Source organism: Pholcus phalangioides, unplaced genomic scaffold (assembly GCF_987345545.1).
Source record: "Pholcus phalangioides strain wild (caught in Gottingen) unplaced genomic scaffold, Ppha-v1.0 ptg000020l_1, whole genome shotgun sequence".
Taxonomy (NCBI): domain Eukaryota; kingdom Metazoa; phylum Arthropoda; class Arachnida; order Araneae; family Pholcidae; genus Pholcus; species Pholcus phalangioides.
The window spans coordinates 1,834,402-1,861,177 of NW_028301613.1; the positions used below are offsets into that span (position 1 = coordinate 1,834,402).

The 26,776-nt window shown below is 40.7% G+C and overlaps 1 protein-coding gene across 2 annotated transcripts in view; it reads left to right on the forward strand.

Annotated features, from left to right (window-relative positions):
- The window catches only part of LOC149070737 (uncharacterized), a 107,421-nt gene extending 83,507 nt beyond the window's left edge, over positions 1–23,914 (forward strand). Inside the window, exon 2 of one of the 2 annotated variants that reach the window (XM_089248548.1) lies at positions 22,485–23,914. In XM_089248548.1, the coding sequence (XP_089104674.1) occupies positions 22,801–23,790 (990 nt within the window). In that variant the 5' untranslated portion in view covers positions 22,485–22,800 and the 3' untranslated portion in view covers positions 23,791–23,914. The remainder of the gene's footprint in view (positions 1–22,484) is intronic. The other variant, XM_089248547.1, reaches the window with a different exon arrangement.
- The last annotated feature ends 2,862 nt before the right edge of the window (positions 23,915–26,776 follow it).

Sequence of the window (26,776 nt, forward strand, 5' to 3'; positions counted from 1 at the left end):
AGGGCTGTACAGATTTAATGAATTTTATAACTTGTATGCTTTTACAGTTCAACGCTCCTGATAATCCTTTTCATTTACCTTTTAGAAATAGTTAACACACACGACAAATTATATACAATGAATGTAATTATTTTTTAATTATTACATTTATTATTATTTTTCAAAAACATGTGTGCATAATACTCCCCCCCCCCACACTTTTTTTTGGAAAATTATAAACATTCAAGGGCGTAGCGGGGGGGGGGGGACTTGGGGGTCTGGTCCCCCCCCCCGAAATCCCGAAATGTGAGAAAATGACCGAAAAAAGGGAAAAAGATGGCCAAATCCATTGTTCTGTCACTTTGGTCCCCCCCCCCTTGACGGCGCGGTGTCCCCCCTTGGTAAAACTTGGCTCTCCAGCTTCCTGGATGGGAGCGCTCTCTAGCAACGGCTAGATGGGAGCTATCACTCTCTGGCCAGCAGAGATGCTCCCCGGCGCAGACGGCCCGGGTGGGAGCCTAGGTCTGGACACCAAGCTCCCTCGAAAGCGGACGCGCTGCTCTGTCACCTTTCCTTTTCTCACATATATCTATCCAAGAATCTTGGACTCGTGATGGGACAGTATTGTCTTCCACGGTTGTGTCCATTCTGTATGGCTCTTGCAGTCAGATTTTCTTTTACTCAATAAACGGTCTCCGGCGCGTCTCCAATACGTTAGAGGTTCTCACGAATATTAACGTGGAGGCGCGTCTGGTCTTTCTGGTCTTCCCCCCCCCCCCCGAACGAAATTTCTGTCTACGCCCCTGTAAACACTGGAAGAATAAAAACTGCTACGAAGATTTTTATTTTACCCTAAAAATTGGGATAACAAACCGTTGAAAAAACACTGCACCAATTTACCTGCTTTAAACTTCGCACTGTCTTTGAAAATATAAAGATATCTGAAAAACCCTTCAATTAAATTTTGTTCAGATTCACAAAGTATTGCAATCCATTGCATTTTCATAACCAGCAAATGACAATCTATATAGCACTCGCATTCTGACACTAAGTTTATTTGCATTAGCATTATACAAGATCTATCATTCACTACTTATTTTCAGTATGAAGAAATATTGAAATGGGAGAAAAAAAATTCATACATGCAAAAGTATAAAATTTTTATTTATCATTTCATGCACAATTCATCACAAAACTGGAGTTTTGTAAGAGAAAGAAATACCACCAAAAAGTATTGAAGCTACAAAATACTACAAATGTGCACAACAGCGTTGTAACATATTAGGGTAATTATATGTTATATATACAGGATACAAAAAAAAACGAGAATTTGGAAGCTACCAAAGCTGTCAATGACAGTATTGCGATACAAGTTGCTCAAATTTTCCTGCTGCCTTATTTTTTTATGCATAACGGTGAGAAAACATCAACTATCACTTATGAAAAGTTTTAATTTCTAACGAAAACTAAATTTAGAAATACAATAATTTTGGGAGTATTATTTACCTTGACGTCTTAAATAACTCACAAAGGTAAACCTATCTCAAAGCAGTTCTATATTTGGGAATTCCAAATTATTTTCTACTCTTGAAACTGTTAGATTCTGCTGGACAAGCATATATATTTGTTGATATAACAATGGCCGATATATATTTGCTTTTAAATAATTGCTATTTCAGTTTTCTTATCTTTCTAACACTTTCTTCGTCATTACTTTTGGTCAACTGATCATTGAAGTATTTTACAAAATTTGCGATAAAAATTTTTGCAGTTATCAAACAAATGGTTTCTAATTTATCAACAAGGCTGCTTGCAATGTTACAATGACATACATCGTTAAATGAGATGCTGTCAATTCTCTTCAAAATGATGCTTGCCTGAAGAGAACAGACAGTTGTGCGCTAGTCGATGAAAATGTCTTTTTGTGACCCTTCACAATATTATACATTACGAACCACACAACGGGAACAGTAACGATAACATTCTCAGTTGGCAATGTCAATTTTCCCCCATTTAGGTCTGCCAAAAATTCATATATATCAAGTGAATCAGTAGATACGAAGTCAACGGTAACATCTGTAGAACTTCGTAACCACTGATTGCATACATCACACTTTTGTTTTGATAGAACATTTTTGGCCACATATCCACCAATGTATGTTATAATAGGTAAAACATTTTCTGGTATCATAGAAAAAGAAAATTCAATGTCTAATATGTCTTGATAATCACTCACCGCTACAACATTATCATGAGGTTCATTTGATGGAAGAAGTGTTTTCAAAGGTAAGTTTTCATTTTGAGTTGATAGAAGACTATTATTTTTCAACCGTATTTTTCTCTCATTCTCCAAGACTTGAACGAAACTGATATAGTAATTTGATCCACTCATTTGGCGGTACATGCCAAAGCGCCCTTCCAAATTGTCATTTTGAAATTTGCTCAACAAAATATAATCTACCCTATAATTATAAAAAATGTATGGAATCAATGCCAGAAAAGCATCAATGGTTGTGATAAGGGCCTGAAATGTCTGAGCAGACAATGCTTCTGAAGTGGGCACAGACTGCCTCCAAACTTTCAACCACAAAGCTATTTTCTCTAATAATTGTATTTGGTGTTTAGAATCTTTTGTAATGGCCTCTCTGAACTCATCGTTGAAACTTCTTCCTTCAAACACACAACATAACATTACACACTTTCCATAATTTCACAATAATATCTATAAAAAAACAGGTTCCCTCGACATCACCAAATATGTTTGGACGATTTTTAGCTACATGCTTCAGAGCAATAACATTTTTCTCTGAAAAAATTCTCAGAGCTAAATTCACATTTTGCTTTTGTATTCCAGAGGGGTGTGAAGCTTTCAAGCTAAGTAAGTTTCCATACTTTACAAGTGAATTTTTTTCAATATCATATTTTTCAATAACATATGTTCTAGATGTTTGAACAAGGCGGTAATTACTTCATCAGGTTTTTCAATGTTAGGAAATTTGATTGATCTACCCCCATCTCGTTTAGCTTGCCAATTGTTACGAACACATTTTAGAATGTGAACTGTGTCAAAAATGAAGAAAAGCTGCCTATTTGCATCACAAGGATGTGGCACACTTGAATGTAAAATGTTATTACCAGAAAACAGTTCAAAAGCTTTGCGGTTTACATTGTTATTGTCTGATGTTACTGAAAGCACTTGAAAACCAAGCTTCTCTAGAGATATAATAGCAGACTTAACTGCTGACTTGTCAAATTTTGAACTGGTACAATGTTAACTACATCTTTATATTTTGAGAGTAATGAAGAAATCATAAAGACTTGAGCTGTTTTTGCAACTTTCTCGGGATCAAAAGCACTTTGGCCATAAATGGATCCTCCTTTGAAAGACAAATCTTGCTGAATATAAATTTCGTCTATGTGCAAATTGATCAAAAATTCATGTGGTTTCAAAAATTTCAGTCTTGATTTCAAATATGCTAAACTTCCCTCTAATGTGGCTGAATTGAGAGAGAAACTACCAATCAAATTTTGTAAATTTCTAGAATGGGGAAGGCATAAAACTCCAGATTTCATAAGTATGTTATATATATGTTTGGAATGAATATACAAACAAGAAGCAAATATAATAGTTTGATTTCTCCTGCCATTTTTTTCAGTTTTTAACAATATTAGTTGTTCCACAAGAAATTGCAATTTTATCGAATCGTTATACATCTGTAAAGATTTCAATAAATTTACAGCAATTTCAAACGCATTGTCGGAATCGGGTGATGAACATGATTCTACATAAAACATGACATCTTTCGGCTTTCGGAATAGACTTGGAACAGATTAGTTTTGCTTTTGAGAATTTTTTTGGTTCAATTTTGTTACCATCTATGTATACACTGTATTGTAAATTTTCATATACCACAATGCACCCAGAAACAGAAGGACATTCATTATCTGTCCTCATATGGCATGCAGCCAGTTGTGATTCTTTCTTGAGAAGAATCCAATTTGACGCTTCTTTTTGTTTGAAAAAATCCACCACATCATCCAAGTTCGTAATTGCATTGGAAATTTCAAAATTCTTTTTTTCTTGCAAACTTAGTTCAACAGCAAGATTGATATTTTCTTGTTCAACATCTGCGAGCCTACGCGATGATGTTGACTTAGAACTCAGATATTCTGGTAAATGCTCAAAAATTGTTGGAACAGCATTGTCTTTGTATTTTGGAATTTTTCGAGGGAAAAACTTTACCTCACCATTAACAATACATCGATCGGTCGTGATTATACAGCTTTCTTCAAAATGCTTAATACATACTCGTGGATCCTTCAACCCTTGCAGGTCAGTTGGAATTTTCCGAAGCCATTGGGACCTGAGAGGCTCCTCTTTTGGCAAACAAAACGTCGTGGTTATGTTCTTCTGAATGGTAATTAGATCTACAACCTGCCACACTACATCGCTTGGGCATTTGAATACATCTGTAAACGGAAAAAAATCTGTTAGCCAATAAGCATTTTTCCCTTTAAATTCACTTTATTGAAATATGCAATAGCAGCAAAAAAGGTGCACAATGCTAATAAAGTCTTGTTCAAAGAAACAATTGCTTTCATTACCTTTTAAATTCGTAATCTCCCCCCCCCCCCCTCGCCATCTCGCAAAATTTTATATACAGTTTACTCCTCAGTCATTGCTCAAGAGACAGAAGGCAAAGAGAAAATTACTAATTTTAAACATGCAAAGTGCCCAAGAAGAATTAGAAATTTGTTTTGTAACGTTTGTATCAACGTTTTTCTTGATGATTTGAATAACATTTATTGAAAACTTTAGTGCTTAAACAAATATATGAACTAAAATGCAATCAGGTTTTTAAATCAATTTCTACTTTCTTAACATACCTTCCCCCCCCCCCCTCATGGATTTCGGGACTATCTATTTACTATTATAGCATGAAGAGCACATGTTGTGTTGTGAAATTGTAATTTACTACTTTAATTTCTTATGGTACGTAAAAAAAAAAATTATCACTATTAATCATTTTGGATTTCATGGGGAGAGCGTGGAAATTGACCTTTGCTACAGGGAGTCTGTGGGACCTTGACTTTCACTGGGGACACAACATCAAAAAGTTCGGGAAACACTGTTGTACAGTACAAACACACACACTCATAAATGAACAAAAAATAAATGTTAAACATAGGCCAAGTTCTTATATAATTATTTAAAATTATTTTTTACTGTTCATTAATGATTTCACAAATGTGAATATTTTGTAATTCATTAATGCATTCTTTTTAAACTAGGCCGGATAGTCGAGTCTACTGTACGTATGCATAGATAAACGTAAAACGTTTTAGCCAATATTGCAGCGGTTTTCAACCTTTCTTGAGTTATCCATCATTAAAGGTTCCTTTGACATATGTCTACCTGAAATCTGCATGATTATAATACTTTTATGTAATTTTTACAGGACGTTTAATTGAAGAGTTGATCAAGTGCTCGTTTGCATGAAATATATATTGTAATATATACAGTGGATTCCACCCACTAATAACATTTTCAAAAAACCATCATGGAAACACGTAAGTGGGAAAACGCTTTAAACTGGAAATCTTAATAAGAATTACTTAGAGTTGAGACAACGAAAACAAGCTCTACTAAGAAGGAAAACATTAATAAGCGGGATCAACCCTATATAGATAAACAGAGGGGAGAAAATGAGCTAATATTGAATTTGAAAGAAAATTGCTTTATTTATTTGCTTACTTTATTGGGACCTAAGAGGCTCCTCTTTTGGCAAACAAAATGTTGTGGTATGTTCTTCCGAACGGTAATCAGCAACCTGCCACACTACATCACTTTAGACATTGCAGTATATCTATAAACAGGGAAAAAAAACAAAAAACTGTTAAACAATATAAAATTTAAAGGAAAATTGATTATCTCATTGAAATATGCAATAGTAAAACAAATTTACACGCAATGCTAATAAAATGTTTCGTTCCAAGAAAGAAATTGCTTTATTTAGTGCATGATTAGTCTTCAAATTCATAAACCCCTTATCTCATAAAATTTTGTTTGCATTATGCCTCATATCATAGCCATAATTTATTTACATTATTTCGAGTTATTTACATCATGAGTACCTATATGCATTTTATTTACGTTATACATAGGCAAAACTTCTCTGAAATTTGTACCATACATGTGTATCAACGCTTTTTCCGATGAGTTGAAAAAATATATAACACTTACTTTTACTTTAGTAACTATTAAAAAAAAACGAGTGTGAAAGCAGAATGCAAAATAAATAAAAATAGAAATTGATTCGAAACCCTGACTACAAATACAAATACAACGCCACAACAGGCAAATTGCCCAACGAGGTGGCTGACTTAAGAACATCATGGATCCCCGAGCCATTTTTTTGGAGGCCCTACCTACTACTGCTACTCCACACATGCAGCCCCCCCCCTCCCCGCGGAAACCCCCCAACGCATCGGTACATGCGGGAATGTGCGTGTACGTGTAGTGAAACCTGACGTGAAGTTTTTGTTGTTTCTCTGTAATGCTTGTTATGTGTAGTGCTGCCATCTGCCACAAGTTTTTCTAACTATGAGTGAAGTGTTATGATTGAATGATTTATCGTTGCAGGACTGTTGCTCTCTGTGGCGAGACTTTTTAACGGGGAGATCGGCTCGCATTTGCGCCCTGAAGTTGGGAACCACAGAAAACCGACTTCAGCCGACCACCACTGAGGGGTTCGAACCCGGATCCTCGCACTCCCGGATATTTGCACTCTTTTCACAGATAAATATTCAGCAATGAAAACGACAAAAAAAAGTAAAGAATCTCTGCACTGAGAACTCCTTAATTATCATCGCAAGCTTAATTATTTCTTATACACTACTAAATAGTTAAATCATGAAATTTCTCCACGCCAGAAACACGATCACTTTAGCACGTGTTGCGATATACACAATTTGCTTTACTTTATACAGACAACTCTGTTTTAGATTTAATATCAATAAAGATGGTTGAAAAGGTATTTAACACTTACCATGTATTTGGATGTTTCTCAGGATCTATAAATTCGCAACGGAATAATATTCATTCAGCTTCATTCTTGGATCGCACGTTGGAAGAACTGAAAAAAAAAATTGCCATCCTTTCAGCTAAAAAAGCAAGAAGCAACGCGAAGGAGCTAGGGCCCGAGTTGGTCACGTGACTTTCGAGTGCCGTAGACCTCTCTTTCTCGTTAGCCCCGATACACATGCAGGGCCGTCGGAAGTGTTTCGAACCTGTGGGTGCCCGTCTTGAGATTCATGTAGGAAATTTCGGTTTTTGAATCAATTCTGTGGGTGCTCGGAGCCGTTCTACAAACTTCCGTGGGTGCTCGAGCACCCACAGCACCCCCGGCTCCGACGCCAATGTACACATGCACAAACATCTAAAGTGCACGCAGTCAACTGCTACCATTCACCGAAACGAACATTTTCTGGGACGACGATTACCGATGACAATGATAAAGGCTGAAAAATAAACTGCGGTTTCTGATATGATGTGTTTCAACTAAAGAGTGGACGGACATCCTTCGTGACATTGTAACTTTTCATCTTTCTCGCACCAATGTTCTCAGAAACAAGTGTGTGTGTATTCAATAAAATAATTATGCTGTGAGGAAAGGGATAAAAAAAACACATTAAAAGTGATAAAAACGATTGAAAACAAATTCAATATGAAAGTCGACTACCAATATGAGTCTTTTTTTTTCTCACTGTTTCGCATGTCATATCATAACTTAGAATGACTATATTATTAACCGAAATTATTTAGTATTCATTCGTTATTATTTTGGTAAAAAAGTTCTCAGCGAATGCTTTCCCAAAACAGTTTTTGGTTTTCAATCTTTAGTTCGGTTATACTCGATTTCTTAAGACGAATGAATTCTCAGTGGTTTTTCCTCTCATTCAGTTTACTACCTTTTACTAATTTTGACACATTCCACTTCAAATCAAATTGAATTTGTTCTTTTTATATATACAGAAAAAAGCGAATTTATGAGGCATATGTTTACCATCTAAAGGCACCGAAGATTAAACAAATTACATTATAATTAAATATTAAATACAAATACAACGCCACAACAGGCAAATTGCCCAACTAGGTGGCTGACTTAAGAACATCATGGATCCCCGAGCCATTTTTTGGAGGCCCTACCTACTACTGCTACACCACAAATGCACCCCCCCCCCCGCGGAACCCCCCAACGAACCAGTACATGCGGGAATGTGCGTGTACGTGTAGTGCAACCTGACAAAGTTTGTTTCTGTGTAATGTTTGTTATGTGTAGTGCTGCCATCTGCCACCAGTTTTTCTAACAGTGAGTGAAGTGTTATGATTGAATGATTTATCGTTGTAGGACTGTTGCTCTCTGTGGCGAGACTTTTTAACGGGGAGATCGGCTCGCATTTGCGCCTTGAAGTTGGGAACCACAGAAAACCAACTTCAGCCGAACGCCACTGTGGGGTTCGAACCCGGATCCTCGCATCGCGAGTCCGTCACTATATAATTAAGGAAATAAATAAAATAAACAAGGCTTTAAACATTGAAACAAGACAAATTTTACATTTACTTTCACACAAAATTATAAGATTTAACGGAATGAAATGATTTTTTTTTATGCATAAATTATTATTCTTAAGATTATTTCATTTTTTTTTCATATATTCGACGGAATGGGTTAAATCTCGTTTTTCTAGTTTTTCATAGATTTCACAGTGATGTTCAAGGCCTCACCTAACCGTTACGCGTATCAATTAATTGGTTTGTTCTCCGACTGCCAAACATGAGCTGCAATACTAAAGTTAAAAATTGCCATATTTATCTGATATTGTAAAATACACTTTGTTCGAGTTTCTTTCGAATCCGGAGTAACTACGTCGGTTGCATGTATTTATTATTTTCAAACAAATTCAAGATGAATCTTTCGTTTTAATTTATCTTCATACGGTGGTTATGCATTCACTTTCCTCTCATCTTTGAAATTATGTAGGTTTCGATGTGATTCGCATATGATGATTAGCCATGTATTTGTTCTCATACATTTCTGCATTTGTTTTGTCCATCCAGCTTTGATATTGCAATTATTTGCATCCATACATATTTAACTTTTATATTGCCGCGAAATCAAAGGGATTTTACTCGGATCATCGATTCATTCAACTTCTTTTAACTCATACTCTGGCTCGTTTTTGTCTCTACTCCATAATATTTTCCACTTTTATATTTAAACCCAAATTAACTTCCATTTTCTAAACTAAATTTTTCAAATGGATTTGGATTCACACAATTTACGAATGATGTTCAATATGATGAGATTTAATTCAGCTCTCCCACGTGACATTCTTTCAATGCATTAATTCATTTCCATACATTTTACCTGATTTTTCAAATTACCAATTTTTTTTTTGATAAAAAGACACTTATGTGTAACTTTTCTGCATCATCTTTACCAATTCCAACGGAAAACTCTAATCGTTTTGAGTTACTAAAATACGGATTCGATTATTTTACTCCTTGTATACAAACTCTAACTTATCCTTGGATCTCATCATCCGCGATGTTTCAAAGAATTACTTTTAGATAAAATTTGCATTTTCGATAAAAACGAATTTGCATCGAGGTTTCATTTCTGCATAGTTTCCAACGTGATTCTTTCTACTTCGTTGGATTGGTGGTAAAGAGGGAATCGAATCGCCTCAACGGGTGAAGAGGCGGAGAACAATGACGGAAAACTGGGAAAGCTCTGCATTTTCGTGTCCATTGTTTCACGAATCGGAGATATCCTCCCCCCATTGTTGCTTGTCATTTGATTTCTCGTATTGTTGTCCTTCCACCGGAAAAAAATAACAAACAATCGGATGTTTAAACAGACTCTTATACCCTATATAAAGAGCGTCGATTACTGTTATGGTACGCCGGTGTAGGCTTGGATGCCAATCTGATAATTATCTTTTATTAATTCCCCCAGATTAATTCCTAAGCGAGCCTCATATATTCACCCTCTAGGTTCACGAGTTCAGGGAGTATCCGTAAGCGTTGGGACAATGAAGGGGAGGGTTTTGATGCGCTTTCCGATTCCGAGCATTCGTCCTCTACGGGCATGTCCACTCTTAACTTCCCCAGGCATGTTCCAGTAGGGCAGGGCTTTGATCGGTCAACGTGTCCAGTCGAAGCAGAGGCTTCCGACACAAAATGTGATTTCGCTTTGGTGCTTCTGCTCGTTGCGTTTCGCGCGGAGGATAAGAAATGTCTGGGCGAGAAGACTTAGTTGAGCCATTCGAAAAACAATGGAAGATAGGCTTCGAATGTGTCTGAGTCTGCCGCCGGTTACTGCACGTGTGGTCATAGGTCAACTCTTCCCGGGGGAGTTGGTGGCTTATGGCTCGTGTGGGGGGCCGCACATATGCTCTAAGTCAACTCTTCCCGGGGGAGTTAGAGACTTATGACACGCGCGCGGTCTTATTACCCAGCAACGAATTAGCAAGTTGTATAATACTGTAGTTGTATAAAATGAGAATGAGATTTTATATGTGTGTGTGTATTACCGTGTCGATAATAGTTTTAGCGATGGAATTAACTGTACTTTTGGATTGTGTGTCTCTCTGGGCGGTCAGCGGTTATGTCTGTCTGTACTTTAGGCTAACTGCACACTACGGTTCGACTGGTGCTGTTGATCTTGTCAGCAACCGTGGAATTTCGCGTGGAAAACACACTGCTGTTCTGCAACCGGGGTTTTTCATTTTTTAATGTCACGTGGCATCTCGGGATTGGCTAAATTATTTTCGCGAAGCTGAAGTTGGCTACGATTATCATGCAAATTGGTGCTCATAAATTGCATTGCAATAAAACCCCTCTTAACGGACACCCCTCAGATGCAGTCACCGCTCCCCCTTTTACGGGCAAATAATAATTGACAGTTGTATGTATTTCAAACAACTGAATTGGTCACCCGTCTTTCACGGACGAATTGTTTAGTCCTGTCGGTGTCCGCGAAAGAGAGGTTTCATTGTATATACACAGATAAAATAATTAATTAAATTATTTAATTTTCTGTAACAATATTTGCCGTTTGAAATTAATTCGGAGTTGAAGAAAGACAACCCAAAAGTTGACCAATTTTCGACCGCTCTTACAATTCGTGACCAAATCGCGCAATTTTTTTTTTTATATATGATGCCTGGCTATTCAAATAACATATTTTTGAAGTTTCAAAAAATTGGACATGAATTTAGCACGTTTTTCTTTGTAATTAAAGTAAATTTCCAATTAATGGAAGTTAATCATAATGATTACAATTTTGGGAAACCCCATGTGACCAAAAAAAGGTTGAGGAAGAAATTATTTGTGTTGATGGTCAGGAAAAAAAAAATTCGGATAGAAAATGGGAATGAAATTTCTGAGAATTTCATGTTTTGAAAACATCAAATTTCATTGTAAACAAATTTAAAAGAAAAAACTCTATGATGCTCATTAGACCTTTTTAGTTTCCCGAAAATATTCATTTCACGAAAACAGTTGCGCGAAAAATATCAGTCAAAAATGGGATAAAAAAGATAAACCTCATGAAAATATTGATGACTAGCTATAATACCCGGCGCTGCCCGGGTACTTAACCAATATGGCGACTTCCTGCGGAATCAGGACCAACCTCCCAACCATGCCGCAGTCAGGTCCCGGCCTTAATATAGATTTGTTTCTTTCATGTGTCGCGCAGGAAGTAATATGGCGAAGGTCCATATGTCCATTAAAAAAAGGTCTATTCTTAAAACATTTGTGAAGCAAGCAACATGATGTTGGATGCGTGAAATAATGAAATTATATCCCGTCGGTGCTTCAGCTGATGCAAAATAACAAGCTGCAGGGAACAATAAACGCCTTACCACACTGAAAACTACCTGGAACTACCAATGCCGTCTTAACGCATGGATCTACCCGGGCACGGCCTGGGGGCTTCAAGAGAAGAGGTGCTTCAGAAAAATAAGTAGTTGAATTTTTCGAAAATTTGCGAGGTAGGGCCTCAGAAAAATCACTTGGCCCGGAGCAGGGCCGCAACTACGTGCTTGGTCACCCGAGGCAAGAGCGCATTTTGACGGCCCCCGCCCGTAATTTTTGAGGTTTCTCAGAATGAAATTTGTGTCCCCTCGGGTCCAGTGCCCGGGGCAAAAGACCTGCCTGCTCCCCCCTTGTTGCGGCCCTCGTCCTGGGAACTACACCCAAATGCCAACCGATATCCATAAATATCCGAGATCTAAATATCTCGTCTACCGGTTTAGAAGATACTGCTGAACATTGAAGAGTATGGATTATCGTGGGACCTTCCTCGTCAGTAGGACGTCAAACATTCTATAATATTTTACGATAAACTCATTGCTTATACAAATACTGATTGCACGCCACTGGAATTACGTGAGTTTTACTCCAATCCGAATCGACAAGCTTGGTTGAAACCCTGTGCTATTCTCTAAAAAATTTCCTCTTTGGTAAATCTGAGTCCATATTCTTTCCATTTCTACAGCAATCATAAATACGTTGATATCTCTACTTTGCGAAACAAACGATTTGTCGGATAGAAATGACAAAAATAATTGACAACAAAATCTGAGATACCTGCTGACCGACATCTACAGATAAGAATGAAGGTAAAAAAAAAGTCCAGAATGGGGTATTTTATATTGCCGTATTAGATTAACAAACAGAGACTATCGAAAGAATTCTGACCGTACAGAAGTCATTTGTGACGAGGTTGGCAGTATTATCCGGTGAATGTGTTCTAAAATGCATGTGGGAGGGACAATTTTTAATCTTTCTCGAGATATGAAAGCAGAAAGAATGCGCAGGGTCTCACAGACCTCCCTACCGTCTTTCTAGTGTGTTAGTGATTGCCATTGGTTATGCACGGGAGCTGGTGTAAAAGCTCACATTAGAAACATCCGGAGTCTCAGGAACGAAAACAATTAATTTTGCATTGATTCCTGAGAGCAAACTTATTTCGGTTTTGCAAACAATTCGATTTACGAACCGAGTTCGCAAACCGAGGGTTGACTGTCAAGTATGATTCAACACCGAGTTCAACCCTATCTCCGTTTTTTATTTGTCCCTCAAGTCAGCACTTATGACGTCATATCCAACAGTCGGATCTCATTTGCCAACGCACTAACAAATAGAAGCGACGCACACTTGACTTACGATCTCATTTTGTCGGAAAACTATTGGGATCGTAAGTCAACGACTGACCCTTTTAATTCCTCGGACGGGCAATTTTTTCGTCTCTATTTATACAAAACGCATTGGCACCAAACCATTAAAAAGTCGGTTGATTATTTAAAAATAGATGAGCATTTTCTCCTTCGAGGAAACGGATGTTCTCGTGCTCCAAACATAAATCGTAGGTGTGTATGAACTGAAAAAGGACAAAAGATTTCAGTGTACGTAGGCATTAGCATTCCACTATTGGGTGTGGTCGCGTCCATATGATAAATAGAGGGTTAAACTGCCTGTTTCTTTTTTCTTTTTCTTTTTTTTTAGTCTCTCACGCACGTATATTTGTACCAAATAATTCCGAAATAAAGGAAACTTTTAAAGTCCAGAAAGATTTAAATTATTTCCCGGCAAGTCCCTAAGGGCACGGACAGTGTCCCAGACGTCACGTCTCATGCAAATTAGGTCCTTTTCCACGTCCTTTGAATGGTTACACTGACATAATTTTCTGTCATGTTATTTATTGCCTTCATTATGTATTTACTGTTTCATGTTGTCAGATTTATCCCGTTTGAAATTTGCATGAAATGAGGTAAGGAGGGGATTTGAGCATGATTAATTTCCTAGAATCACATGCATAAAAAAAATAAAGCTTTATTTTACAATCACGCAGTTTCACAAATATTATTTTCATGAAAACTTCCCGGAAAAATATTAGTCACCTTCGGTTGGGACATCCGCTGGTGTCGAATTGACCTCAAAAGAATTAGCAGCAAAATTTCGTAGGCCAAATCGAGGGAATCAAATTTTGCAGTTCTCCACTCGATCTCATGAACAATTTTGCGGGCCCCGAAACAATCTGAAATGAATCGGCAGACCGACTTAGCAGCCCTCTACTCGCCCTCGAATGAATAGGCAGAACAATTTCTCAGGCATTGAACTGAATTTAAACACTACCCTGCGCCTCAACATCCCCTACCTCTAAAGCGGCCAACTGCAGATCATGCCAACCGGCTATGCCATGTTAGGCTTTGGAGGTACAAGTGAGTATCTCGGACACAACTTTTCAGAAGCAGCTCAGGGGCCTGCAAAGTTTACCGTTTTACACAGCAGCAGCGAACTTTACAGGAACTATTACAGTAGATTTAACTGCTGGAGTTTGTTCTCTTTGGCTCGTATTCGCGCCTCGAAGTTGAAAACCAGTCTCTCATTTGAAAATGTCTCTCCGCGCAGAAGAGGCAGAACTTCAATATGATACGTATATGATATGAAAATCCAAAATTTACATCGTCACTTCAAAATATGGAAGACGAACAGGTTCTTATCGTTTTACGCGATGTTATCACACTGCCCGAGGGGTGCGGCCGTACCTAATATGGAAAAAAGATGGCCACACTAAACATGCTCAACTCTGACAACATAAATATAATAGGGGTCATTCAAGTATTACGTCAGCTTCGATGGGGACGTGGGGGTTTCCGATTTGCTGACTTTTGATGACAAGGGGGAAGGGGGGTTTGGATGATGCTTACATCATCAGCCCCCTCCCCCCTTTATGAAGATATGAAATATTCTTAATAGCATCTTTATTCGCTGCGCCAAAAACGGAAAAAACCTTTCGATAGTCATTGGGCACATGAACTAACATTCTCCCTATTGATAAATTCCCTACAGAGCCACTTTAGTGACCTCTAAATGTTTCACGGATCCTTCAAGTGCTCTGGAAATGTGTCCGGGCCGCTTAAGTGCTCTGAAATTATGCCACGCATCACTCAAGTGATCCGTAATTATGCCACGGATCATGTTCCCGGGTAACTTGAATGATGTAGAACCGCACTGGGGGCCACTTAATTGCTCTTAAACTGTGGGGGATAACATGTCAGTCGGAAATCTCTAAGTGTGCCAAGGATCGTTTAAGTGTTCCGGAACTGTGTCGAGGATTGTTTAAGTGATCTTTGAATGTGAAAGTGATCTTTGAGGCCTACTTCAATGGTATAAAAATGTGCCACGGGCCACTTAAATGCTCTGGAATTGTACCACGGGTCATTTAAGTGATTTGTAAAAATGTGCCGCTAAGTTCATTTTTACAAAATTAGGTTTGAGGGGGCAAACCACATTAGATAACCTTCAGAGCCACATTTGGTCTGCGGGTCAAGGATTTGCCATGTGGGCAGGGGGGAAGGGGCTTAAAGGGTGGGTCGCAATGAAATTCTTAAAGAGAAATTTAGAGTTCTTACCCTTCAAATAGCATTGAAATTAACAGAAATCGATTATAATAACCTAATATAAAGGTACACTCATTGCCATAAAAATTTGCGCACCAAGAAATAATTGTGAGATCGAAACGAAAGTTGGCCTGAAGGTACATGTCGGGCAGATATGCAAATGATTAGAAATGCAGCGCGATTGCGCATTGCGTAATGCCACTAGAGGGCGTTGAACTTCGTTCTCCTTGGAGTATAAAACAGGTAAGCAGAGCTTGCTGGAGTGTATCTAATCGTTTGCAAAGGAAATGCTGAGGTAGACATGCCGTTACGCCGCCGTCGAAGACCACATGAGCAGTTGTCAGAGTTCGATACGGGAAGAATCATCGGGATGATGGAAGCTGGGTGGTCAGCTCGGCGAGTAGCTCGTCAACTGGGCCGTTCTGATTTTACTGTGAGGAGGTGTTGGGACCAGTGGACAGAAGAGACGTCATTTACACGGAGACCAGGTTCAGGACGCCCTCGACAGACCAGTCGTCGAGAAGACCGTCACATCATCCGAAACGCACGCGTAGAGCCAACTGCCTCATTGGCCGCTATCCAGACACAGGCAGCAGCTTCACTACGGGCCCCTGTGTCTTCCCGAACCATCGCAAGGCGCCTGGCTGAAGGACATCTGGTATCGCGGCGCCCATTACGTGAGATGCCAATGACACCCACCCACCAACGCCTCCGTTTGGAGTGGTGTCGAGCACGACGGGATTGGACTGAAACGGAATGGAACCAGGTCGTCTTCAGCGACGAATCGACATTCAACTTGAGCAGTGATGACAATCGTGTCCGTGTGTGGAGGCCCCGTGGTGAACGCTTCAATCCTGCCTTCGCTTTACAGCGACACACCGCTCCCACAGCTGGTGTCATGGTATGGGGTGCCATTGCTTACGATACACGGTCACCCCTAATATTGATCCATGGCACAATGACAGCCCAGCGGTACGTCCATAACATCCTTCAGCAAGACATCCTTCAGCCATTTTTCAACAAGAGAATGCTAGGCCACATACAGCAAGGATGTCACAAGACTGCCTCCACCACATTACCACCCTTCCCTGGCCTGCTCTATCCCCAGATTTGTCACCAATCGAGCATATCTGGGATCATTTGGGACGGCAAGTCGGACACCCTACGAGGTTGGTCGAACTAGAGGCGCATTTACAGCAACTGCGGAACGAGATGTCTCGGGACATCATGCGGAACTTGTATGCCTCAATGCCCGCTCGTATCGCATCGTGCATTCACGCTAGAGGGGGGTCCAACAGAGTACTAAAACTTCTGTTCATCTGTACTTTTTTCTGCAATAAATTATCCTTTTCCTTGGATTTTCTAATCACTTACTTCATGTGTAAAATTTCGTTTCATTTTGACGACTTCTTCTGGGTGCGCAAATTTTTATGGCAATGAGTGTATTTTCTTTTAAAATTTTAGTTTTTTTTTAATATTTTTTGCATTAAAAGTTTTTTTGTTTTCGTTTGGGGTGGGTCGCACGAGCCTCCTATGCCCCCCCCCTTCCGCGTACGTTTTTGATTCCACCAATACGCGTGAGGAGGTAGGGTGCAGTGCTGGCGAAATTTTGCTGACAGGAGGGAGGGGATCAAAAATGGCTAAAAATTTGCTGACGTAATACTTGAACGGGGGCCACACCTGCAAACTCAGAACACACATTCCGCCATGTATCAATTCGTTAGAAATTCCTCAGAGGAATGTGTACGAGGTGCATTTGCGGTTAAGTAGTAGTAGGTTCAACATAGTGATGAAACCTGGCTTCATCTGGTTCTTCAGATTTGGGTTGAAACAAAAAAAAAGATATAGATAAAACGAACAAAAATACACTGTTTGCCACCGTAAATGCAACACCCTGAAGGAAGCATGCAAATAATATGAAATTTACAACACGCATTAGCGGAGGTGAGATATGCAAATGATTAGAATTTCAGCGCAGACGCACATCACGCGCGCCTGTGGCGCCACTTCAAAGCGCTATTTAAGGCTTGGAGATTTCGACGATTTGAAGTACGGCAATTGTGTTTTTCTTGTTGTTTTTTCAAAAAAACGATCAATTATGCCTCGTAGAAAACAGCGATCATCTTTTGATCAAGTATCCGAGTTCGACAGAGGAAGGATAGTGGCCTACCGAGATTGTGGATTATCTTTCAGGGAAATCGGTAGTCGTGTTGGACGAAACCAAACAACTGTAATGCGGATATGTGATCGTTGGATGCAGGAGGGTACGACGTGTTCGATCGCATCCACCTCAGTGCACCACTTCACGTGATGACAGGCGTATTGTGCGTATGGCAGTGACGGATCGCTCAGCCACATCACGAACCATAGCACAGCACATTCAGTCTGTACCGCATCATCCAGTGTCTGCGCGTACCATTCGACGCCGTTTACAGCAGAGTGGTCTGTCCGCAAGACGTCCATTGCTTCGTCTACCCTTGACGCAGAACCACAGACGTCTCCGCCGCCAATGGTGCGATGAAAGAAGGATGTGGACGGCACAATGGAATGAAATTGTCTTTACTGACGAGTCACGCTTCTGTCTGCAACACCACGATGGTCGGATTCGAGTCTGGAGACACTGTGGAGAGAGGATGCTGAACAGCTGCGTTATGCACCGCCACACTGGTCCTGCACCGGGCATTATGGTATGGGGCGGTATTGGATATCACTCTCGCACTCCTCTAGTACGCATTGCCGGTACTTTAAAAAGCCAGCGCTACATCTCCGGGGTGTTGGAGCCAGTTGTCCTTCCTTTCCTTTCAGGGCTTGCCCACAGCCATATTTCAACAGGATAATGAGCGACCACACGTGGCACGCATTGTCCAAAGGTTCTTCGTCAATCGCCAGATTGAATTGCTTCCCTGGCCAGCTCGCTCTCCGGATCTTTCGCCGATAGAAAACATGTGGTCCATGGTTGCTCAACGATTGACCCAGATTACATCCCCAGCTGCCACACCAGATCAACTTTGGCAACGCGTGGAAGCTGCTTGGTCTGCTGTACCCCAAGAACACGTCCAAAGTCTCTTTGAATCAATGCCGAGGCGTGTGGCAGCGGTGATCTCCAACAATGGCGGCTACTCTGGCTACTGATTTTGGCAGGAACCACACTTCACAGAAGTCTATAAATTTAATCATTTGATGCTTGGTCAACATGTTATCTACAAAATAAATATTGTTGCGATATCTCTTGTCTTTCTTGGTGTTGCACTTTGGGTGGCCAGCAGTGTATATATACGTAGCTCTGGCAGCTGTATTTAGACAACGACAACATGTAATTTCATGGGCCTCTCTTTTCTCTAATACTGGTTATTTCTTTTCATTTCCCTTTTTTACTTTTTTGCGGCCATCTTGTTGGGCAATTTGCCTGTTGTGGTTTCCAATTCTGTATTCGTATAAAGTGAAATAGAAACAATATCCTTCCACAACTATTCTTGTGCGCAATCTCGCCTTGAAACTCAGGATGCAAAAGGATGGGACAACAAACTCGCAACCATGGTAACTGGTTCTTACGCACGTGCTCAAAAAAGTCGAAGGTGGAAACGACTTGACTGTTGACTTCGTGACCTTACATGCGCAAAACATAAAGAAAACGGTTTCTTTTTCTAGGGTAAAACGCTTAGGATTTCCTTTGATTATTCGTACATCGTCGATTTCTTTGTGTATGGGTGTACAACAAGTACTGATGTTGTTAGATTCGGGGAAAAAAATGAAGATGAGAGAGAGAGAGAGAACCGCGGCCACGTAAATTGCGATCGAGATCAACTGTTACTATTGTAGAACGGGGTTTGTGAAGCATTCGCGTGACGTGCCAAACTACGTCCTGCGGTGGTAAGTCCTGCACTTGAGACAATTCACTCCCTGTTTAAAATTCATTTTTTTGTTCAACGTCTTTGATGGTCAGATCAGCAGAGGTCTCCAAGTTTTCCGTTGATCCTTCTGAAGTCGAAGAGGCGTTGAGCTAGGTTCTTCCTTTGGTCCCATGATCTTCCACACAACTTTAACATAATATTTCCCTGGTCTCTCAATCTTGATCTTTGAGTCCTCTTGCCTGTGAAACAGGGCCTGAGTGTCTCTCGGTTTCTTCAATTCCTCAACTAGTGTTCATAATCGTTATTTCACGAATTCTGACCGTCAATTAATGCACTACTTTTGCTAACAAAACCAAAAACAAAAAAACGAAGCGCCCCTAAAAAATAATCCGATCACCTCTAAATTTCGTATGCAGATCCTATTACACAAAATATACCTGTGATTAAATTTTGGCAGCCAATGAATGCTAACTTCGGTCATTCTATTTCAGTTTCTACTGCGCGATTCGAACATCATGAAACAGGAAAAGATCGCGGACGGTTCATCTTTTTCCGTTTTGGGCGTTGCATTTTCCTGGAGACACAACACTGTAATGCCGTTATGACATTGTCGAAGACCTCATCGCCGATTGGATGACTTTGAACTTGATCATATGATCAGGATGCGTGAAGCTGGTTGTTCATACTTCTTAGGGAAGCTTTCTGAGAAAGTGGTGGCCGTACGAGTCCACAAGTTCACTTAGGAACAGAACATCATAGGTTCCGAGCAGCACGGGTTTAGAGCCAAGCAATCGACCACAACACAACTTTTAAGATTTGTTGAATGTATTCAAGAAGGCGGGAATTTTTCAATTTACAGAAATCGTTTGATAAAGTATGTCATGATGGGCTATTACTTAAAATGATTCGTATGAACAGGCCCTTAAGTATCAAATTTGTTAGCTGTTACCACGACTCGCGTACGTTCCGGGTACAGGTAAACAATTCAATTTCAAATCCCAGACGGATGCATTCCATAGCTCAGGGAAGTATATTAGGTCCTATCCTCCACAACTTCCATATGAGCGGTTTCCCTGTTGCCCCTAACGGGATCACAGCAGTCTATGCATGTTCATTGCATTGACAAGAAGCCCTGGAAGACTTTGTATAATCTTCAGGAACTTGTGGTTCTAGTTGGGAGCTGGTGCGTAAGAGCCCGGGTAGAATTTAATGCGGCTAAGACTGTATTTATGAGGTTCATAAACAAAACTAAGTTGTCATTCAATGTTCACATCACACTGCTTGGTACTCCTATTTACCCTGTATTACACACTAGATATCTTGGCATTACGGTGTATAGGACGTTCTTCTCCTACCAGTGCAATGAAGCCATTCTGAAGGCAATACGGGCCTCGTTTACGCTTAGTAAAATATGTAGGAGGCATTCTAGCCTCTCCATCAAAAATAAACTAATTCTACATAAGATGATAATTAGACCGGTACTTCTGTTATGTGGCGCCAGTATGTCTATTTGCTAGAAAATACAACTTGATCAGAATTGAACGTTTCCAAAATAGAATTTTAAGAAAGTACACAGGTATGCTGTGGTTTGTACGTAACAGTAACATCCGCCAAGATGCAAAAGTCCCACACATTACAGTTTACGCAAAGAGAATGGCGAAGAAATTTTTCAACAGACTTTCACAATCGCATTCGAAACATTGCCGAGATCTCCTCTTATAACAATAAAGAGAAGCTCCAGTTCTTACGACCAAAAACTTTCTACATGTACAAAGACCAACAATACAAGGTCTATAATTGTTAACTCTCTACAGTTACTGCAATTGATGGTATATTGGTAAAAAAAAAGGTTGGAGGGTGGACTCCTTGGACGTGATTTGGTCTCATATGCTTAGGGCTTTGAGAAATAATTGGCATAAATGTTGTACATAATTATGATAAATTGTTTTGCATTTATATCCATTGGTGGTAAATCCACCTAGATTGGCCCTGAGAGATGAAGTCCTTTTTTCAAAAAAAAAGTAGTACCCCTTCAGCTTTCTTTTCGGTGCAGCCAGCGTATGTTTGGTGATCCTGGTGTACATATGTATATACTTATCTATTCATTTATATTTAATCACATTTACTCATAATAAGCATTCTAATCCTTCATTATGGATTATTGAAGTGAATTTGTTTTTATTTGTTAATGGGAAATCCCGATGGAACCCTAGTTATGCTATTTTCTCTTTTTTCTTGTAAGCCTTTTTCGGCGTCAGGTGAACCTAAGGTGTCACTAAAAGTAATTTAACTTATCTAGCCATGGAATTTTGCACTACCGCTCGTTGAATCGGCAAAGTGATGATGGTGAGGGTTTTGACGAGTAATTATTACTCGTTTGAACCTCCGCGTCACAAATCAGGGTATTCGGTCGGTTCGGTTGTTCATACCAAGCCATCATCTCCTCCGTACTGACCCTGTTGCGCGAAAGAGAAGGCAGCATAGGTTGATGCAAGGCGGAATGAACGCTCTGGATGGCTAAGGAGCACAAATACGAGAAAAGATCGGATAATCTAGCAACAGGCAAGTTTATCAAGACAACCAAAGTCTCCCAAAGACACCAGTGTCCACCATTGTACAGCCTTGTTCACAGTGTCCTTTTAAGACGTCTGCTTCACAAACCCCCACGACATCGCCTGAAGTGGGGCCGTAGCCGAGCATCATGGCTGCCAGCAGACTGACGTCGCATAGTATTCAACGATGAATCTCTTTTCAGTTTTGGAGCAGACGACCATCGGATTTATGTGTGGAGGGAAGCCGGGTCCAGTGCTCCCAATCAGTCTTTGTTTTACAGCGGTGCACAGCCATCACCCCTGGTGTGATAGTGTGAGTAGCTTTGACCCTTTGCTTACAGCGAAGGTGGATCTTCCTGTAGTTGTTGCGTGTGTCCATCTCTCCAGCCATGTCGAGAGTTTGGCCCATGATCTGGGTGACAAGATGAAGCTGTCCCCATGTTGCAGCTGTGTAGCCTCCATCGCTAGCAGGTCCTCCCTTTCGTTGATGGCGTTATTAATGTGAGCGGTAACACATTACAAGAGATGATACAATGATATTCCTTCAGTCGAATGAAATATTTATCTAATTAACAGATGTTTCTTTTTCATCATCCTGTAAATATTTTTCTCCCTTTTTTTACAGGCCATTTCAAGTCGTCACATTGGCTGCAGAAATGTATAATTCAAGAGCCGAGAAGCACCGGGAAGTGAATCCAATGGTCTTCGTAGCGTTCATCCTTCTACAAAAAGAAGCCAAAGTTAACCCCAGCGATTCTCCGTCACTTGGAGGCGAGAAAACGTGACTGAAAGATTTACCGACAGCAATATCCTAAGAAAGCTTTTTGTGCCAAAAAAAAGTCAACCACACTTGCAATAAACGTCTCATTTCCATCAGGCATGGACACGCGTTTCATCAATCTTCTTGTTCAAAGCGGACAGCTCGAAAAATCCTGTTACCAATGATGCTGACAAGGATAAACACCAGCAACGAGATATCCATCCTCCCGACGGGTCTGGGAAACCATTACACGTCGAGTAACCACCTAGTGCCACCCGGTGCTTCCAACTTGAAATACCCACAGCGACCGAGCATCTTCTCGAAGTCATCCGTTGACAACAACGAGGACGACCCCGACGCCCCGGAGGCGAACATGAGCTTCAGGGCCCAGACCGACTACTTCGGACCGGACGTTCTGGTCATACTGGGCGTCATACTCGCGTCTGGCGGTGCCATACTAACTCTCGTTAGCCTGTACTGCCGTTTTAGGCAGCCCGCGATCCAGGCGACCATCGCCGGGATCGGGCCTTCCCTCATAGGCATCGGCATGCTGTTCTGCGTGCTGAGGCTGTTCTTCTGCAGCTTCTTCACGACGCGGACTTGTTGCGAGTGCTTCGCGGACGGGATACACTATTTCGCGGACCACTTCCCTTGCTTCGGGAGGTTGCAGAAGCGCTTACCCGGCAAGAAGAGGGTGCAGCCCGCTCGCGAGGTGAGGTCGATCCCTCCGGTACAGAAGGTGGCAGCGATGAACGGACAGGCCAACCAGGAGCTGACGGGAAATCACAGCGCGAGAACCATCCGACTGGGCAGCCAGGTCAAATTCCACAGGAGAGGTTCGGCCGTGTCTCAGAACCTCGAGATGTCGACCGTGGTGGTCGCGAAGAACAACGCTAGCACGAGGGTCGACCAGCAGCCGCAACACGCCAGCGACACGCTCCACGCCGAATCGAACTTGTCGATAGGTCGCGGTAAGGAGCTGTCGGAGAACCTCATTCCCGACAACGACTTCGATGACGACACCGACGACGACTTCCATCCGAAGCAGGACGTCGAGGACATACTGAAGGACGAGATGTCCATACTCGAGCAACGCCTGGGTTCTGCGAACTCTAACAAGGTACAGAACAATAGCATCAACGAACTGGTGTTGAAACATTCCAAAACGTGATGCTGATTGTGAAAACAAATCATGTTACACATGCAAAATTATATATCATATCATTATTTGAACGGTTCAAATCAATTTATCGCACATGATTTCATTTTGTCTATTTCAAGCTATAAATGCTGCTAAACGATTGGTCGCTCCAATTTTTTAATCTAAACACACCAATTACGTCGGTAAATTTCCAACATACGGTTTACTTTTACGTCGCCAAGTTTTCAAGTACGCCAAAACAGCGATATGTCGCCAACACGAATTTCCCTAGTGTGCTTTCAAACGCTATTGGGTGCTCCCATCGTCTCGTTGGTAACCTTCGCAAATAAACGCCAAATCAGGTTTGGCGACAAAAAATTAGTCGACAAACAACGGTATATCGTATGTTGGTAATATACCGTATCTTCGAACCCAAGCTGTTCCTGCGCTGAGCACATTTCATCAAGAAAATATAGGACGTGATCTATTGGTTAAAGGTTGTCAAAGGTGAGCAAAATCACCTGTCATTGCCAAAATCCATCGGCGTTAGACTGAACGCTACGGCCAATCGCAGTGAATGGATGGAATGCAATTCATCACTGCGATTGGCCGTATGAGGGCCAATCCGCCTGAGGGATATTAGAGGAACAAACATGAGATGAAGATCGGGGTACGAATGGCCATATAACCCGCATTAACCGGGGTATTCCCATTATTTCCCCGTAATTTTAACCACCCCGACTCTTTACTATAAACATTTCCTGTAGACATTACATAACTGTATTAATCTCAGATATTTGTCTACTGAGCGTATTTTTTTTCCTGTGGAATTCATTAAAATCTACTGCTGTTTGTAATAGTGCTTCAATTCCTGCGGATTTTCGATGGTTTCAGCAATATTTGCCAACTTTGCTTATCTTCAGGCATCATTTTTGGCAAAAACTGGCTATTTCCCATAGTTGGGATTTCGATATCCTTACTTCCCTCGAAGAAATCTGGTCAGCCTGATCATACTTATCATAATTTAAAATTCGCCTCTGGGTGGGGGGGGGGGGGAGGACCAAACTGCACACTTGTGTCCCGCGTGATGGAGTTCATCATTGCTTTCGTGTTACGGCCCCAGGTCCAGCTCTTTTTCTCAAGTTTTCTCGACATTTTCGTAGCCCTTGCATATGGTCACCCAAAGGAGTACAGTCAAACCTCGTTAATGAAATCTCTTCTCCACTTTTCAATACAAGATTCATCGAAAGACTGGTTATTTGTGGAGATGATCGGCAAGCGACAGACCGCGGTTCGAGTCCCCGAACCCCGAGGATTTTCTTCCTTGTAATCTTCATCTCCACAAATAACACTGGTAAACAAGGTTTTTTGTTTCTTTGACGCTGAGTACTGTTTCTTACGTATTTTTCGATGCTGATTCTGAAACCGTCGTCAGAAATCGTCCATCGTGCACCAGTTTTCCGCAATTGCATTTTCCATTGTTGCGGGTTACCCTAACCAGCCTTAACCCATTAGCTGCCACGATCCCTATTCGGGGGTTTTGGAATTTTATGTGCTTTACGTTTACAACTTTTTGTGCATATATATAATTTACCCGGCCAAAAATTTCAAAAAAAAAAATGGCAGTTAATGGGTTAATACTCTATACTTAAAAGATTAAAATTTTTAGCCTAATAATGGGTATTATGAATATTAAAACTTGCCTCATCTGACTAAATATTATGGAATGGTACATCAAGATTCTTTTGAAATACCTCTGATCATGTGCTAGCCGTGGGGGCAAGGGAATTACGAGTCCCTTTCTAGGGAAGGGAATTCCTGACCAAACTGTCCAAGCTTTGCTCCTCGACCAAAGCAATTTGAGCACCTTTTTTTTTTCGAAGGAAGACGACTTAGTCTATTACAGTGTAGGTTATACATATATTCCTGTAAAACCAGCTTGAAAGCAGTACTTTTGCGCAATGGTAACGAAAACCCCTCCATTCCCATCGCTTATGGGGCCCACATGAAGGAGACATATGAAAACATGAAAGTTTTATTACGAATGGCACAGTATATGAAAGATATGCCTGGCACTTTCGCGGAGATTTGAATGTCATTTTCCTTGTACTCGATCTTAGGATATACAAAAGAGATATACAGGGATATACATAGAGCTAGACAAAACCATTATGTAATAAAACAATGGCCACCAAGAAGACAGCTCGTTCCGGGAACCATGTCGTCAGTCAGCCCCTGTCTACCTGCCATCTCTACACATTAAACTACTTCACCAAACACCAACTCTGGCCATTTCGCTATACTGCAATTTACTGCCATTAGTAAGATGGGTTGGAAGTGAAGGCGCTGTCTATCGGTGGTCGCCTCGAGTTCGTTAGGGAAAATATCTTATCGATATCCTCCCTTGGGTTCGAACCCGAGACCCTGACAACAACCTTCACGATGGTAGACGAGCATCTTACCACCATGCCACTCCGGCACTACACATTAAACTGGGATTGATGAAAAATTTTGTTAAAGGAATGGACTTTTTGAAATGGCGACGGTTTTAGCTTTCTAAAAAACAAATTCCCACGGGTCAGTGACGTTAAAATCAAGGAAGGCATATTCGTTGGGCCTCAAATTCGAGAATTAATGAACGATGTTGAGTCCGATGCCACCCTATGAGCGAGAAACACCACCATGGGAGTCATTCAAGAAGGTAGTCCAGAACTTTCTTGGAAATAACAAGACGGACAAATATAAGCACCTTGTGGAGGAATTACTTCAGAACTATAAAGCTCCTGGTTGCGATACGTCACTGAAGATACATTTTCTTCATTCAAATCTGAATTTTTTTTCATAAAACCTAGGTGATGTCCACGACGCCCACATCATTAATATTAGAATTTAAGCTATTTTAAGTTGCAAGCAAATGCAAAAAAAATATACGTTTTTAAAAATTTTAAACGTGTGTTACTCAAAAAACTACGCCTTACACACAAATTCCGAAAGCAGATTCGGAATCAGTGGCGAA